This window comes from Anastrepha ludens, chromosome 5 (assembly GCF_028408465.1).
Source record: "Anastrepha ludens isolate Willacy chromosome 5, idAnaLude1.1, whole genome shotgun sequence".
In the NCBI taxonomy this organism is placed as follows: domain Eukaryota; kingdom Metazoa; phylum Arthropoda; class Insecta; order Diptera; family Tephritidae; genus Anastrepha; species Anastrepha ludens.
Window position 1 is genome coordinate 110,018,601 of NC_071501.1, and position 14,137 is coordinate 110,032,737.

Sequence of the window (14,137 nt, forward strand, 5' to 3'; positions counted from 1 at the left end):
TTAAAATACGCACGAACTTATGGACAGATCTGATATTTTATTCCAATCCGTTTTCTTTTATTTTATTTAATTTTTTTTGTTCTTTACTATTTAATAATTTTTTTATTTTTTATTGTTTTTTTTTTGTGTTATTAATATTTTTTATTATATGTATGTTTTATTTATTTCATTACTTTTTTGTCTTTTGTTATTTTACTTATATTTTTAGAGTATTGCCTCCCAACAGCAGTAATCACATGTATGCGATTTACATTTTGTTGTAAAAAATATGCAAATTATGTTCATTGAGCAGAAAGTGTTGTTTAGCTCATCATTCCTTACTTATTAATTTCATTTTGCTTTATTTTTTCTGAACCTAATTCATTAATGCACTGGTGCTTAACCATATCGATGTTAGGTGCAATGCAAAAGTCAATGTCATTGCTGTAACATTTATTGTTAATACATATTTTTATTACTTCTATTTTGTTTTTCTTCTGCCTTCTCTTACTTGTTCAGTTATTTCGCGCTTTTGTCTTACACGTGCGTATTACACGCATACCTCCAGTATTGTTGTTACGCTCTTCTGCTTGGTTGATTGCGCCAATTTGAACTGTTGTTACTTTCAAACTCCCGCAGTTGAAATTCATACTCAATTTTATTTTATTTTCATTTACATAATATGTACACATACATATGTACATATCCGCCAAGTTGTTTTGCTTCGATTATTCGTCGTAGACGCCCATTGTTGCTTTACGAGTATATCGTGCTACTTACTGGCTTGAATTCCAATGGCTTTCTAAGAGGCTAATTCACTCACGCTTTTATTTAATTTTATTTATAATATTTACCTGCTATTTGATTTAACAGCTTTCGTTAGTTATTGTCATGTCTGGTTTTTCGTTGGTTTTCTTGTTGCTTTTTATTTGCAGGAAGTCGCCACGTAATGGAGTCGCACTGAACATACACAATCCATTGTCTCTATTCAAGGGTGGTTTCAGTCGCCATCGCGAAACGGCATTGATAGTGCACGGCTTCAATGGCACCGCTGTCGACATCCATTTGCAGTTTTTACGCGATGGTAAGTAGAGTTGATAATAAACTAATTTAGCGTAATCATTCTAAAATCTTAAACTCTTATTTTTTTCCTTTTAGCCTACCTATCACGCAATTTCAACGTCATAACTGTTGATTGGCGGCCGCTAACGCGTTACCCCTGCTATTTGCATGCTTTGATCAATACGCGCTTAACAGCTCAGTGCACTGCTCAGGTACTTACTGGAATATAAAATATACACATATCTTTATTAAAACACTTATAATCTTAAAGTATTGCTGAAATCAGGAATGATGCGAAGAAATATTACTTTCTAATAAATTTAGGTTTTTATTCGCAAGTGAGAAGCCTGAGAAAATAAGAAATTAAGAAAAAGCCGTGCCAATAAAAATATAGAAAGCTGAAAACTATGGAACTTTAAAAACCATATTTGTAAATCCAAATTTTGTAAATCAACAAAAGTAGCATGAATGGCAGGGCCGAAAGGAAATATTCGAGCCAATTTAAAATTTGTTCAGCAATGCTAATATAATTTAAGCAGTTCTCTCCAGCTATTGTTAAATACGTCAGAGAACTAAAGTCATAAAAAACTTAAATTGTAAGCCATGGGATCGGCCCGGTTCTAATTTCATTAGCTTAGTAATTAGGGCATTATAGCAACTGTTGAGCATTAAAAAGAATTCTAGCTCTCGTAAAACTAAATATCACCAATGCATCTGAATAGGTACCTGCTGAAGTTAAGAGTTTTTCTTTTTCGTTTTCTTAATCAAATCAAGTACACTGGCGATTGAGAACAACAAGGAAGCTTTCCCTCAACTGACTTTACAAATTATGTTCCCAGAGTCTCGAAAGCAGTTCGCAAAAAGTTCGAAAGATTTCTTTTCGAATGTCCAATTGTTGATGTAGTCGGAAGATTTTGTTTAATCTGCAATTATAAGTACAAAAGCGAACTAGCAATCGATACTATTACAGGTAATTCCACTTGCAGCGTTTTTGCGAATACCTATAAAGTGGAATGTAGTCAGTGAGAGTTTTGTTTTCAGTACTTGCTTGTAACATATTGGCTGCAAACACGCACCTTATAACTATCATAAAGGTAATTTATTAAATACGATTAGCATTTATTTCATACATTTTTAAGGCACCTGCTACATAAGCACGCAAATACATATTATAGGCTCTCATTGATGGGGGCTTCTTTTTGTTACTATTTTGTTTAGCGCGCAAAACTTGTTAATAGCAAAATTATGAAAATATGTGGAAATGAGATATATAAGTATGCTTATAAACTCTGAATATACTTCCTGAACTCCAAATATTAGCTTAAAAACAATATTAAATTGTTACTCGATTTTTTTTTTTTTTTTTTTTTTTTTGTTAAATAGGGAAATAACGAATATACCACACATAAGATAGTGTAATAAGTGTAGGTCGATGTTGACATGCCGTGACGGCCATGTTGTTTTGAGAGCATCTGCTTTATCTGCTGTTTTCACTCAGTCATTGATGTCAAATCGCCATAGACAGTTATACGATTGAACACCATGAGCAAATAATAGAACTTCATTATGATATGAGATAATGGTTATCTCTCGCGGAGCAAACGTGATTTGGTCACCAAATTCATGCCAAACTTTTTCTTGATATATGATTTTCTGAAGTCTCAAGCGTATTCCAATAAACCGAATAGAACGCTAGCTTTAAAATTAACATAAGAAATGCTATTGCGCAAATTCAGCCAAAGTAATAATATATGTACTTGTAAGCCTTTGGACCAGTGCCAACGTGCGAAGCCGTGGCGGATATTTGGACGATGTCATATTTAATACACAATGGCACAATACAAATAAAGAACAGTTTGTGCAGTGAATCGACATCCCCTCTCCCTTATTGAGGTAGTTCATGGTAGTTTTATACCTCCCTAGATGAATCGTGCCACATTTGAATATATTTAGATAGACATTTGCCTCCTTTTTTCTAGCACTTAATAGTGCTTGTAGACTGTTAAAGAGCTGTGATTTTGTGATTAATTTTTAGTAACTCGGCATAGAAAAAATCAAACCTCATTTTATTTCAATGATTCAAGAATTACATTCTTTCAGTAATTTTTACAATCTTCCATAGAGATCGTTTTGCGGTACAAATAAAAAAAATGTAAGAGGATAAAAAATAGTGAGAATTTGAAAGTTAGGTTAGCTTACGATTTTTTTTTTTTTTTGTTTTTTTTTTGCAAGTAACCCCACATAAAGCATTTTAAATAAAAGCTTATAAAAAAATTCTTCCATATTTTCCATTTTTTATACTTTTGAGTTATTATTAACAAAGCAACAGAGCAAACACCACCTCATATTTAAGTAGCAAGTACTGGCTCCAATGACTTTGAGTAATTTTTTTGTTATTATGTATTTAGTTTTTTCAATTTTTTTCCTTTTTTTTTTTTTGCTAATAAAATAAAAACAACAAAAATAGTAAAACTACACTTTAAATTTTTCACTTTTGCCGAAAAACTGCGGTAATTTGGCTTAGCATGAGGCTAAAACAGTACAACAGTGATTAATATAAGTATGTATACTTGTGCATGTATTTCTAACGCAGGTAATAGCCGTTAGATAAAAGTAGAAATATCTGTTTTTGAAATTAATCAATGTAACATTAAAGAAATTGCGTTTTATTTTTCGTAACTGAACTAAAAAAATTTGTTTTCTTTGAAAAATCACAAGTTGGTATAAATATTTTGAATTCCACCTGTCAAAAACTTGTTTAGAAAAAAATGAAGTTTATGAAACTGTACATTTTCATTATATTTATTATTTAGGGTAATTCTAATCACACATCGTAAATGTACTCATAATAACAACTAAATTTCTTTTTTCTCTTATATGCATCCCCATTTAGGTTTATTCTTTCCTCACGCATCATGGTGCGATGCGTGAAAAGATCACCTGCATTGGCCACTCACTCGGCGCCCATATCTGTGGTATGGTTTCCAATCACTTATCGATAAAACAGCATCGGATAATCGGTAAGCTGAAAATCGAATGATGAAGTTAGTGACTAATAGGTCTGTCACAATGGGACCGTTCCGACCGTTGCGGCAACGTTTTTGGCTCACGTGACGTGTAAAACGTACCATGGGGCCACAATGAAAGTATTGCCGCATATAAACAAAGAAAAAACAAATGTTCTTTCGTTGTGTATAAAAAGGTTGTTGCTTATTGTAAAATATATTATAAAACTAATGCTTATTGAAGCAAAAGAGGATTTTAACAGAATTTGTGGTTGTCGTAGACGGTGGATGCGACCTTAACGCACATTCATTTTTCAGTACATTTTGGTTAAGCCTAGCATTTTCTCTACTCTTTCAAGCTTTTTTCGAAAAAATACGGACACATATAAATCAACTCAATGAATTTAAACTCCATTTATTTTCTGAATTTAATTTTATATAATAAAAAACACCATCAATAAAAATTTCCGCGGTACAAAACTGTTCTTTTTAAACAGTTGTCATTTTCGCCGCTCTTGCCGTACGCCAAAGTATAAAATTGGCAGTTTTTATGCGTTCCAGCATGGCGTACGGCACGTATGTGGCGCCTTCGATAATCAGTTTTGCTGTCAATCAAATTCGTTGCCACAACGTTCAAAACGTACCCATTGTCACGGGCCTATAACGTAAAGCCGCAGGTCATGTCAGCTGATACACAAAAATCTGTAACAAGTTGATTTTTTCCGTAAAAGCACTGCACTAATTGGAAATAAATGAAAAACATTTAGAAAAGTTACCAATTTGTACTTTTTTTTTATTTATAAGAAAATAAAAAATGTATGCTTTGTTTATTTGAACGAGCAGCTGATTTGAGAAAGTAGACAAAATTCGGGTTTATGTAAACATAAATTCTGCGTTCGACAATAACAATGCCAAGTGACTTTTCGTTGCCCTAACCATATTCACTTCACAGGCCTCGATCCGGCACGTCCACTTATTGAACGCAAGAAAGGTCACATCTTTCGGTTATCTATTGATGATGCAACCGTTATACAGGTGCTGCATACCAATGCGGGGTTTTTGGGTCAGGAACAGAATATCGGGCATCTAAATTATTGCGTTAATGGAGGGCGATTTCAACCATTTTGTAAAGGAAACCCGATAAGTAAGAATTAAAGCCATTCCGTTGAAATTTTGCCTTTATATTTAAATAATTAATGTCTTTAATTTTTAGGACGGGCTCGCTGCTCGCATTACTTAAGCATTTGCTTTCTTGCCAGCGCTATGTATAAGCATAAAAAGTTTGTGGGCGTTTCTTGTCCTAACGGTTGTGTAGAATTAAGAGGACCCAGGCGTTTGCCAGTGAGTGGGAAGAGTCCTTTTGGTGTGGTTTCTCAGATAAAGGAATATTATATTGGCAACGATGCGCCAGACGAGTGAGTATTCGAAGTTTTTCTCAACACAAAATCGTGCTTTTGAAAGTTTTCATACTTGGGTAAATTCTTATATTTTAATACTTGTTTTACTTACTATAGTGCCAGAGGTTGTTTCTGCATCGATATGCCGTTTGTAAAACATTGTCCGTTCAATGATCAGACTTGAGTATAGTTAAAGTAGATTATAATAGTTTAAAGTAAATTTAATGTTTAGCTAAATATAGCCACTTTTATTTAACAATTAAATTAATATATTTCTAAAATTTATTTTTAAATTGTTTGCAATAACTTATTAAAATTAAGTTATTTTCTATAAAAACCTATTTATTTTATATAATTCAATAATTTAGTGAAAACAAATTGAAACCAAATAATTAAAAAAATGTACTTTCCAACAAATTGATAAGCTTTGTTTCATTATTACAAAGAGCACTGACTTAGCTAAGGTCAATGCAACACAACTTTGCTGCATTTTCTCTATTGTATCATTTTGACATTTCAATTTTCACGGTCTTTGCTGCATATATTCGCAATCAAATTGTAAGCGAAAACTCGACCGGCGCTTGGCTAGTATTCCCAGTAAGGAATCATGGACTATGAATTAGAAATAATCGACTCTTTATCTGCGCTAGCCTACGAAGGTCCCTGTCTTAAAATAGAGGGACTTGGTAAAGCTTTGGAAGGTGGTCCACGCGATGAAGTTTTCCGTGAACTTGTGGGCTGGTTGACGGAGGAATTACATGTTTTGCGAAAAACCGATGAGCATGTGGGAGAGTTACAAGATCCCAGTGAATTTGCAATGGAGTTATCAGCCATGTTAAAAGAACTGGGGTGTCCTTATCAGCGTTTTGTGGCTGGTCCGCTATCCGAACGCTTTGAAACGCGAGAAGCCTGTGCTCAACTGCTCGATTACCTTACGACTGAATTAATGGCGACGAAGATGACTTATAAGCTGCGGCCAGCAAAACAAGCATTTATCATCCCTAAATCTGAAACAAATACAGCGCGTTCACTGGAGCAACTGTCGCGCGATGTTGGTTTGGGTAAACCGCCAGAGAATGTCTCGCCAAAAGCTTTCTTTGATAAACTCAATTTTAAAGTGGAAGAACTACAACGGCAAGCTAAGCCTGGTGTATTAAGTGAACCCTTAATGCGTTTACAAAAGCCGCTATCGGATGCACAGTGGAAAAAATTAGATGCGATACATGCTGACCTTGACGCTGAATATAATATGCGACGCCAGATGTTGCTGACGCGTCTCGAAGTCACTATACAAAGCTTTCAATGGTCGGAAAAGATGAGATCACGCGAAAATGAAATTGTTAATAGTTATCAAAAGAAAATGCAAGAGCTAGAAACTTTACGTTATGGTAAAGAAGACACCACCATAGTGGCACTATTGGCAGCGCGTGCCGACTTGGCCATTATAGAGAAAACAAGTTCCGCACAAGTACGCAAAAATACTGGTTGCAAAATACAAAAACATGTGATAGGAAGTGTGCCTGATCGTGGTGGACGTGCGCATGAACACGCACCACCGCCGCCTGAAATGCCTTCATGGCAGCAGCAACGCAGCTCTGGTCCTGGCGGTGGTGGAGGAGGCAACTTTCGCGGTGGCAGAGGTGGTGGCGGAGGAGGTTTTGGTGGTGGAGGCGGTTTCGGTGGCGGCCGAGGTGGAGGCGGCGGTGGCGGTGGTGGTGGTGGTCACTGGCAACAGTATTCAAACGCACCACAACAGCAACGACAGCCTCAGCCATTTGAACAACGGCAATCAAACGATCAGGTGAAACTAAAAACTTGTTCTTTAAAACCATACATGCACCTTTGGTCAAACTAAGCCTAATTGCCTTCTTTATTTCTTATTAGCAGCCACGCAACCAGAATTGGGTCAGCGGTAGTGGACGCGTCCAAGGCACCGGCTGGTCACAGTCTGGCAACAACGGTGGTAATTATCAGGGAAGTGGTGGACGCGGTGGCGGTGGCGGTGGCGACAACTCCTTTCGTGGACGCTCAAATTACAATCGCGGAGGTGGCGGCAATCGGCGTTAACTTGAACTCGTAAATCTGATCGCGAATAGCCATTCTGATATAACTATAGTTATGAAAATAAAATACTTCTAATAAATTACTAAAAATTGCAAATATATACATGCATATATATTTTATTTGTATTTATATTGTTAATAACTTGCCAAACTGCCTATGTCCTTTGGTCCATCAGTTGTCTTACGGTATGTAAAAGAAAGGAACTGTTTAGCAGTGCTGGACAGAACAAAATGGTTGAATTGGCAATGGGCAAAATGGTTAATTTAATGCGGGGCCACCACACAAGTCACAAGTGGAATATATGTAAATATTTTGAGTATCAGGGTGAGCTCCAAATAGGTATCAAAGATTTTGGTGGCTAGCATATAAATGTACTAACTGTGGAAATGAAGTAATCATAGTAGCAGTTCATAGATCACCAACAAGTACAAAAAAGAATATTGCCGAATTCTTCAGAGACAAGCTAAGAATTGATTGAGATACATACATACATACATATATGATACTTTAGTAATATTAAGAGATTTTAATATTTGTACATATGTAGGTTAAGTGGAACTGGTTGACTTGCAGTCACGTATAGACCGGTTCGGTCCATAGCGATACCAGACGAAGTTCATTAGTTCTGCATTTTGAAATAGTCCACCGGCAGGGTGCTTGTTTTTATTGGGAATTTAAAGAGGCATTTCCAGCCCATTGCTGAGATATCTTGAAATCCATCAAACTGTGATACCCCAGATATTTTAAGCGTGTTTTGAATAATGCAGGACATCCGTAAATGAGATGCTCTACAGTTTTAGTAAGTTCTGCTTCCTACATGTCTTGCATGTCTTATCTCATTGTCCGAGGTTCCGATTTTTCAAGCATTCGCATGCAAATTGGCTATGTCCCAGTCGCACTACAACAATAACAGCAACAACTGGACTATGTCCTGTCAGCACGCCTATCATAGTACTACAATCTCTTCGAGTTAGTGATAGCATAAATCGAGTACCAGCCTTCCTGCAAGTGGGCAGACTCTCCCGCCTTGTCCTATGTATAATAAATACCAAATAGAAATACTACTCCATGGCTTGCAACGAAAAATTCAAGCTGGTACAAGAATCACACTAAATTCAAGAACAATTATAGAGTATGTGGCCTCAAATATTCATATTTATTTGTAGTATTGATCAAAATCGAAAAAGATGAGATCATCAGGCGATTAAAATAGTAATACCAATTAGAAATAAAAACAGTAATATACAAAAAATATAGAAATAAAAAAATAGAATACTTCTGGTATGATAAAATCCTATTCACCTTGACAGAATAAATGTAGAATACAATGAAAGATAAATAATAACGGAAGGAAAATACAGAATATTAAAGCACATAATTTCAAATAATACAAATACAAGGATAAGCAAGTATAGGAGATATAAATAGAATAATATGTATAGAGGGGCAAAAAAAATGTGTACGATTTGCACTAAAAATAAAAATGCACCAGTATATTGAATACGTAGGAGAAGTACAAAAATATTAGTTAAGAAATAATGATGATTTCAGATTAGGTATAAACAAAGTGAAGTTGAATAATTTATTATCAATGGAAATAAACAACGAGACAAAATATTTAGCATTTAAACAGAAATGTGTAATAATTACTGATGAAAAAAAATAATACAATGTAATGTGAAGTATTTTATATACTAATCATAATAATAAATATCAGAAACATTGGTTTGCCAGTATTTCTCCTAACAGCCGGTTAAACGCATTGGAGGGCTTCCCAAGTATATCTGTATCAGAGACCGACATCGAGTAGTCTCGACCGTCTCGTGCATCATCCTCTAAATTTGGTACAAGTAAAAACAAATGCCACCTGCTATATAGGCATGTACGAGACGCCACATTCTATTTTCTAGTTTGTGTAGGTGGCATGATTGTTGATAGGTATTTTTGTGTAAGCTTCGCCAAGACGCTTGTGAGGTATGCATGCAAAAAAAGCAGCAAAACTAGCAGTTGTTCAACTAATGCATAAAGATGAAGAGCCTCAGCTGCCTCGCGAGACCCGCGTAACTTTGGCCCAATTGTGTTCTGGATATTGTAGCAGGTTAAACTCCTACTTATCCAGAATCGACCCCGGCATACTAAACATATGTCCGGCATGTGAAGGCATGTGAAGGCACCCCGCATGACACTAACCACCTTTTCACATGCCTAATCACACCTACTCACTTAACACCCCTCTGCCTTTGGACCCAACCTGTCGAAACAGCACGTTTTCTGGGTCCACCGCTTTACTGCCTATCTTCAATGGCCCAAAACGTGTTTCATTTTTTTCCAATGCTCTTACAGGCTACAAAACCTACAATTTTTAATGTTTTTGCGCCATTTGTGACGATTCAAATTAATGTTTAAAAATAACAAAACGATTAACTCCGAAAGTAAACAAAAAAAATTAAAAATGTGATTAACCAAATTACAAAATCGATATGTTGAAACTCCGATCATTATCGAACATCCCTACCTGCAAATGAAGAAGATTTTGTTTTATTTACATTTTATTTAAGAAAACATTTACAACTCGGACGCAAGTATCAAATACCAAGAGATTTCAAAAGTCTACTTTAGTTAGTTTCTGACGAAAATATTCAAAATTGGGGAATCTACTTGTTGCATTATGGAAAAATGTAATAATCCTAGTTATAAAATAAGCAAACAAGTTCCACAAGCGACCAGCAGAAGATGTACTAACCTGACAGGGTCTCCCGCACGTATCAAAAGAGCACCAAGAAGCAGGAGTCGATCGCCAACAAGAAGCTCCTCGCTGTCACTTAGTATATCTTCAACGGACAGTCATACATCAAGACGAAGCTCATCGTCTACACGTAGTAGCACCTTATCGACCCGAAGTCGTAAGTCAAGGCCAAGCTCATCGCCTGCTTGTAGTAGCACCTTATCGACCCGAAGTCGTACGTCAAGACGAAGCTCATCACCTGCACGAAGTAGTGCCTTGTTTACCAGAAGTCGTAGGTCAAGACGAAGCTCATCGTCGGCACGTAGTAACGCTTCCTCGGTCCGGAGTCTTTCTACTAGTCGGAGTTCGTCTCGAAAAAACTCGTCTGTCCGAAGCTGTTCTTTAGAAGAGAGTTCAGCGCCTGCACTTAATTACACCTCAGCAAGGCAAAACTCTCCAGCCACACGTAATGAAAAATCAGTACAGAATCTATCACCTGGCCGAAATCAATTTTGCAAAGGAAGAAGCAGCGCATTAAGCTTGACTGCCACAAGATATGATCGTTCCCCAAATACGTCCTTATTACCAGAAGAAGAGGAAGCTGAATTATCTTATGATGATAGCAAAGACAACAATTTCGAAAAACTGTTTAAAAGTCAAATATTTTCCTTAAATGCGATTGTAGAAAATTTAAACAAAGACATCGGCACACATAGAGAGATTTTAAAAACAGCAAAGCAAATGAACAGCGAAGTAAAAGATTTGAATAAAAATATAAATCAACTTACGGATAGTATAAATAATGAACTTACTGAAGATCGTGTTCATAATAAGAAAGTCGAGCTTCTTTATCTGAAGAAACAAATTTTATCTATACAGCTGGCCGCTTGCTATAAAGCAGGGGCATGACTTTTTAAGACAAGTGGCAAATAAAGTTTATGCATTAATGTACGTGCGTATAGAATCAATAGATAATATATTTGTATATTGTAGTGCAGTATTCGATTTAAATATGTGTATTATTTGCTTTTCTAAATTAATATTATAGTTGATCATTAATTTAAATGTTTATGGAATTTCTTTTTGTTGGAATACTAAGGCATATTACCACAACAAAAAATATATCAGAAAGCAGTATAACGTGAACTGGAAGGTAGTCGATGGTTTTATCATTTTCAAAATTCTATAAAGTTACCCAATGTGTCTTCTTGTCATGAAGTGTTTCAGTTTCTATCTCAAGTAATTCAAATATTTTTTAAACATTTTTTACAGACATACATATGTACATCAAAGTAAATATTTCTTTTCAACATATTTCAACTCCTTATAAAGAGAAAAAAAATAACTAATTATATACACATAAAAATATTATAAATAGTGTCCGGCTTATTTAATTCGCATTAATGTTTCGGAGTCGTCATCAGAAAGGTTGTTTTTCTGTGTTTTACAGCCTTGGCAGCAGCCCGTTACAATTCTGGTCCACACATGTGAGTGTGGAAATATATAAAAATATAAAAAAATCGTCATTGGCATAGATTTTTTTCTTTTTCCCAGATCCAGAATGGTTACATTAAACGTGTCATAGACGAGGATGTAAAGTCCGTTGTTATGGAGATTATGGGTTCAAATGTGTCTACCACCTACATCACGGGGCCAAGGGATCCCAAAATGTCCTTCGGCATTAAATTGCCTTTTCTCGTATTGCTTATTAAAAATCTACACAAATATTTTACATTCGAAGTTAAAGTGAGTCAGAGCACAAGCAACACTTCTGAAGTGAGAGAACATAAAAATATTTTCCTTTCCGCATTTCCTTTTCCCCCCCCATCAGATCTTAGATGATCAACGTTTCATGCGTCGCTTTCGGGTGTCAAATTTCCAAAGTAAAACGTCTGTGAAACCTTTTTGCACAGCCATGCCAATGGGTATGTCACCAGGCTGGAATCAAATACATTTTAACTTGGCGGACTTTACACGTCGTGCCTACGGCACCAACTACCTAGAGACTGTGCGTCTACAGATCCATGCCAATGTGCGCATACGACGCATATACTTCACAGACCACTTATATTCCGAGGAAGATCTGCCGAATGAATTCCGATTGGTTTCGAAGCCAGCAGAAAAGAACAAAGGACGCGAATATAAAGTGCCGCCTGCCGCTCGTCCGCCATCACCAGCGAAATCGCCTACTACAACTGAACGAGCCGTCTCACCGACTGGCGAAACAACAGCTGCTGAACCGTCAGAACCCCCTACTGAAGGGGTCGACACAGAAAAATACTACTAATTTTGTTGACTTTAAAAACTCGAACGCGTAAGAATTTTCTAATGACATATTACTAAAATTTGATAAAAGGGTAACCGTGGATATATGGATCATATTATATGAGTTTCTGCAAATTATCGTCACACTATTTTATTTTGTTGGAATATTCATATATTTGGTCTAATAAAACCGATTTATTCGCTTTACGAAATTTGACTAAATTTACAGTATTTCGCTAGTCATACACCTCCTGGGCGACTAAACCCCAGTGTCGAATTATATACCGAAGCTAATATGAAAATATATTAAAATATTAGAATACGTTCGTGTAGCTACTGTCGCACACTATTCTCCACCGATATTTCGCCACCGAAAGCGTAATGCAACAGATCCTTTTCTACATTCTTCAACGCACTATGGTACTCTGTGATTTCCAAAGCTTCCCATTCAGCTTTAAAAGCCGCCTTCGGATCCTGCGGCATCGTCATTGCTGCACCCGTCATGGCATCTGCCTGCGCTTGTGTCTGATCTGCTTGATTATTCTCGCCCAGTACAAGTGTATATATGGAGCGCAGACCGAAGACGTTTAAGAAATACCATGAAGCAGACGATACCCAGGCAGCATCTAGAGAAGCAAGTTCTACACCGCGTTGCAACATAGGTTTGAAACGCAATGTTAGGGGGAAGGGCACTTTGGTGGTGACAAATCCTGAGAACATCCAATTAATCCAGCCACCGATAATTACCATTGGCAATACATTGATGAAGTTGCCTTTCACCATGTCTGTTAGCATAGCGGTGGAATTTTGAGCTACCGGTGCACGTTTTTGAGTTTTGAAGTAGCCTGTTTCTTCGTGGTTGAAGAAATTTTTTCGCATGGCGAACGAATGAGCAGTAAGGTATTTGCCATTTTCGCGTAGTAGGCGCGCACGTATCATAGCTTGACTGCAAATATGGGTAATATTATAAAATTTTATTCAATCTGTTTATATTCTAACAAGACCAACCTATCTTGAATTTGTGTAATTTCGGCCTTCTTTTGTGATGATATTAGCACGGACACATAGTGGCGCATCACCCCAACGAAAAATGTGATAAGCACTATGGGAAGGAAAACCCAAACTCGTATATTCGGATCGATAAGCAGCTCCGTCATCTTGCCACAAATACAGTAAACAAATTACAGGCTATATTAATACAATTTATAGTTAATATTTGTGGAAATAGAATTTTCCACTTTTTATGCGATAGGTAATGAATTGTCAATTGCAATTGACAGTACTGTAGACGTTTATTAGAGGATAGGGTTCACAATGGGAGAAGTGTTGGAAAAAGACGTTTCATAAGGCTAGGTACTCAATCTTAATTTCCAAATTAGGTAGTACAGCATTTCACAAATAATAGCCCTTTTTATGGTTTCTACTAGCGCGTCAATCCCTAAATACCCCAACTCGTTGTTGGTATATAAAAAAAAATGGTATCGTTCTTCTTCCTATAAATTACCCTATTTTTCATTTCGAAATGTTTGTTCTCGCCGCTTAACAACAAAAATGGAAGAAAAAGAGATGGCACCTTCCGAATTCACTGTGACATTAGGCTGCGAGAGTTTACAACCAAAAGGAAGAAAAACAGTGGGTGA

At 36.3% G+C, this 14,137-nt stretch overlaps 4 protein-coding genes across 6 annotated transcripts; 3 read left to right on the plus strand and 1 right to left on the minus strand.

The window, feature by feature from the left end:
* Window positions 1-870: 870 nt before the first annotated feature.
* On the plus strand, window positions 871-5,755 carry LOC128864841 (lipase member H-A). The gene is made up of 6 exons (XM_054104599.1): window positions 871-1,063; window positions 1,138-1,253; window positions 3,935-4,061; window positions 4,999-5,190; window positions 5,260-5,461; window positions 5,561-5,755. The coding sequence occupies exons 1-6, from the start codon at window positions 871-873 to the stop codon at window positions 5,625-5,627; spliced, it is 897 nt and encodes a 298-aa protein (XP_053960574.1). The 3' UTR covers window positions 5,628-5,755.
* Window positions 5,756-5,959: 204 nt separating this feature from the next.
* Window positions 5,960-7,621, plus strand: LOC128864148 (protein FAM98A). Of its 2 annotated transcripts, none has more exons than XM_054103668.1 (2): window positions 5,960-7,244; window positions 7,328-7,621. In XM_054103668.1, exons 1-2 carry the CDS (start codon window positions 6,051-6,053, stop codon window positions 7,508-7,510), a joined length of 1,377 nt encoding a protein of 458 aa, XP_053959643.1. In that variant the 5' UTR covers window positions 5,960-6,050; the 3' UTR covers window positions 7,511-7,621. The 2 variants fall into 2 exon arrangements, with proteins under 2 accessions (XP_053959643.1, XP_053959644.1); XM_054103669.1 differs by having other exon boundaries at window positions 7,331-7,621.
* Window positions 7,622-11,436: 3,815 nt separating this feature from the next.
* LOC128864151 (cilia- and flagella-associated protein 20) lies at window positions 11,437-12,661 on the plus strand. Of its 2 annotated transcripts, XM_054103673.1 has the most exons (4): window positions 11,437-11,524; window positions 11,611-11,719; window positions 11,787-11,978; window positions 12,064-12,661. In XM_054103673.1, the coding sequence occupies exons 2-4, from the start codon at window positions 11,636-11,638 to the stop codon at window positions 12,517-12,519; spliced, it is 732 nt and encodes a 243-aa protein (XP_053959648.1). In that variant the 5' UTR covers window positions 11,437-11,524; window positions 11,611-11,635; the 3' UTR covers window positions 12,520-12,661. The 2 variants fall into 2 exon arrangements, with proteins under 2 accessions (XP_053959648.1, XP_053959647.1); XM_054103672.1 differs by lacking the exon at window positions 11,437-11,524 and having other exon boundaries at window positions 11,547-11,719; window positions 12,064-12,660.
* Window positions 12,662-12,678: 17 nt separating this feature from the next.
* LOC128864150 (ER membrane protein complex subunit 3) lies at window positions 12,679-13,783 on the minus strand. The gene is made up of 2 exons (XM_054103671.1): window positions 13,506-13,783; window positions 12,679-13,443 (listed from the first exon to the last, which is right to left on the minus strand). Exons 1-2 carry the CDS (start codon window positions 13,652-13,654, stop codon window positions 12,831-12,833), a joined length of 762 nt encoding a protein of 253 aa, XP_053959646.1. The 5' UTR covers window positions 13,655-13,783; the 3' UTR covers window positions 12,679-12,830.
* Between the last annotated feature and the right edge of the window lie 354 nt (window positions 13,784-14,137).

Bases quoted from the DNA above. Each gene is read 5' to 3' on its own strand.
- LOC128864150 (XM_054103671.1), bottom strand. From the start codon at position 13,654: ATGACGGAGCTGCTTATCGATCCGAATATACGAGTTTGGGTTTTCCTT. The intron at 13,444-13,505 runs GTTGGTCTTGTT...CCATATTTGCAG, and splicing joins ATTACACAAATTCAAGATAG to TCAAGCTATGATACGTGCGC.
- LOC128864148 (XM_054103668.1), top strand. From the start codon at position 6,051: ATGGACTATGAATTAGAAATAATCGACTCTTTATCTGCGCTAGCCTAC. The intron at 7,245-7,327 runs GTGAAACTAAAA...ATTTCTTATTAG, and splicing joins AACGGCAATCAAACGATCAG to CAGCCACGCAACCAGAATTG.
- LOC128864151 (XM_054103673.1), top strand. From the start codon at position 11,636: ATGTTTCGGAGTCGTCATCAGAAAGGTTGTTTTTCTGTGTTTTACAGC. The intron at 11,720-11,786 runs GTGAGTGTGGAA...TCTTTTTCCCAG, and splicing joins TACAATTCTGGTCCACACAT to ATCCAGAATGGTTACATTAA. The intron at 11,979-12,063 runs GTGAGTCAGAGC...CCCCCCCATCAG, and splicing joins ATTTTACATTCGAAGTTAAA to ATCTTAGATGATCAACGTTT.
- LOC128864841 (XM_054104599.1), top strand. From the start codon at position 871: ATGTCTGGTTTTTCGTTGGTTTTCTTGTTGCTTTTTATTTGCAGGAAG. The intron at 1,064-1,137 runs GTAAGTAGAGTT...TTTTCCTTTTAG, and splicing joins TTTGCAGTTTTTACGCGATG to CCTACCTATCACGCAATTTC. The intron at 5,462-5,560 runs GTGAGTATTCGA...TACTTACTATAG, and splicing joins GGCAACGATGCGCCAGACGA to TGCCAGAGGTTGTTTCTGCA.